The 1809-nt window shown below is 41.6% G+C and overlaps 1 protein-coding gene across 1 annotated transcript; it reads right to left on the reverse strand.

Moving 5' to 3' along the window:
• Window positions 1-379: 379 nt before the first annotated feature.
• LOC129480822 (eukaryotic translation initiation factor 3 subunit L-like) lies at window positions 380-1359 on the reverse strand. Its single transcript, XM_055275199.2, has one exon. The coding sequence runs from the start codon at window positions 1357-1359 to the stop codon at window positions 553-555; it is 807 nt and encodes a 268-aa protein (XP_055131174.1). The 3' UTR covers window positions 380-552.
• Window positions 1360-1809: the final 450 nt, after the last annotated feature.

The raw sequence follows: 1809 nt of genomic DNA on the forward strand, positions 1-1809 counted from the left end.
AAGTTTCCTGATTACATGCAACAATTCGACATATCAAAAAGTTAAGAGTACAAAATCATGTTACATCTGAGAAAAAATTTTTTTACCTTTGAGATCAATATTTTGGTATTATAACAGCAGAAATAGAATATGAGGGAAGAGTTAAAAGAGCTGAGGGAAAAGTTGAAGTACAAAGTTACCATTCTAGCCAAGTAAAAAGATATACCTTTTGAAGGGGAAAAAAACAAAGGGTCATGATGTGATCTGTAAATAATGTGTAAAAAAATATAGTAAAGGTTGAACTTCTGAGATACAAATCTCAGAAGTTTTAAAAAGAAACAGATTTGAGAATTAAAAATTATTACTACGTGTAATCTCATTGAGAACAAATATTTTTTTTTTTTCTGGCTCCAAAGATCCTTTCCTGATATCCACTTGAAACACTTTGGTCCTTAACTTGTTAACTGAGTTGACAGGCTGATGGCTGATCTAGGTGAAGGTTTCATGGTAGCAAAAACACTTCCTGCCTATAATATATCAAAACAGGTTCCTGAATAATGTGTGTGAATGTCTTCAGGGTCTCTGTCCCATCTTCTTCAGGGTTCGATTAAGCTCCTTGAATTTGTGGATCCGACGGATGAAGAAATCCCCATAGCGCCTGGAGACCTTGGTGTCCGCGATGTGGATCTTGTCCTTATCAATGCAGAAGTCAACCTCTGAGGCTGACTGAAATTCACCATCCAAGATTGAGATACCGCTGGTCCACACGAGGTTCTTCATCTTGTGTTTGAAGACAAGAAGCTGGATCCCGAACTCCTGCTCTGTGAGGTCCAGGAAGGCAGCCAGCTTGGCCACAGGCATGGTGGTGTAGAGCTTGAGGAAGCTGCGGATGGTTGAAAGGTGGGCCTGCTCCTGTACTTCATCAGAAAACACCTTCAGCTGCTGCAGGAAGGGCTCTTTGTGGTAGTTTGGGTGCACATTATCGTAGTTGGGCACTACAGGTGTCAGGAACTTGGGGCAGGAGTAACTGAAAAGTTCTTCATAGACTTGTGGGTCACCTTTCTGCATGTGCAGCATCTTGTCCCTGTATTTCTCCTGCAGCTGGAGGTGAATGCTCTCATGGATACTCATGGGGTACATCGTGAGGGCAATGGCCAGCAGCACATGCATCTGCTCATTCTGCTTGTTAATCATCTCATACTTGTATGTGGTCCTCTGGAACATGCTCTTGGTCCCCTGGATGTAGAGGAGGATGTTGGCAAAGACCCGGATGGCATCCTGGTAGTGACACATCATCAAATATGTAAACCCAACATAATAGTATATGGTGACCTGGCACTCTGGCACACGGGAATACGTACTCTTTTTGTTAAGTTCCATGGGGAACAAATCTTATGCTTATTTAAAAAAAATTTGGTTGGATATTAATGTATTTTTAATGTTTATTTATTTATTTATTTTTATATTTATTTATTTATTTATTTATTTATTTATTTATTTATTTTATTTTTTTTTTGAGACAGAGTCTTCTTCTGTTGCCCAGGCTGGAATGCAGTAGCGCAATCTCGGCTCACTGCAAGCTCCGCCTCCCAGGTTCACGCCATTCTCCTGCCTCAGCCTCCCGAGTAGCTCAGACTACAGGTGCCTGCCACCATGCCCGGCTAATGTTTGTATTTTTAGTAGAGACGGGGTTTCACTTTGTTAGCCAGGATGGTCTCCTTCTCCTGACCTCGTGATCCACCCGCCTCGGCCTACCAAAGTGCTGGGATTACAGGCGTGAGCCACCGCACACGGCTGTATTTTTAATATTATGGCTAATTTTAATAAGAC

Source organism: Symphalangus syndactylus, chromosome 4 (genome assembly GCF_028878055.3).
Source record: "Symphalangus syndactylus isolate Jambi chromosome 4, NHGRI_mSymSyn1-v2.1_pri, whole genome shotgun sequence".
Classification (NCBI taxonomy): Eukaryota; Metazoa; Chordata; class Mammalia; order Primates; family Hylobatidae; genus Symphalangus; species Symphalangus syndactylus.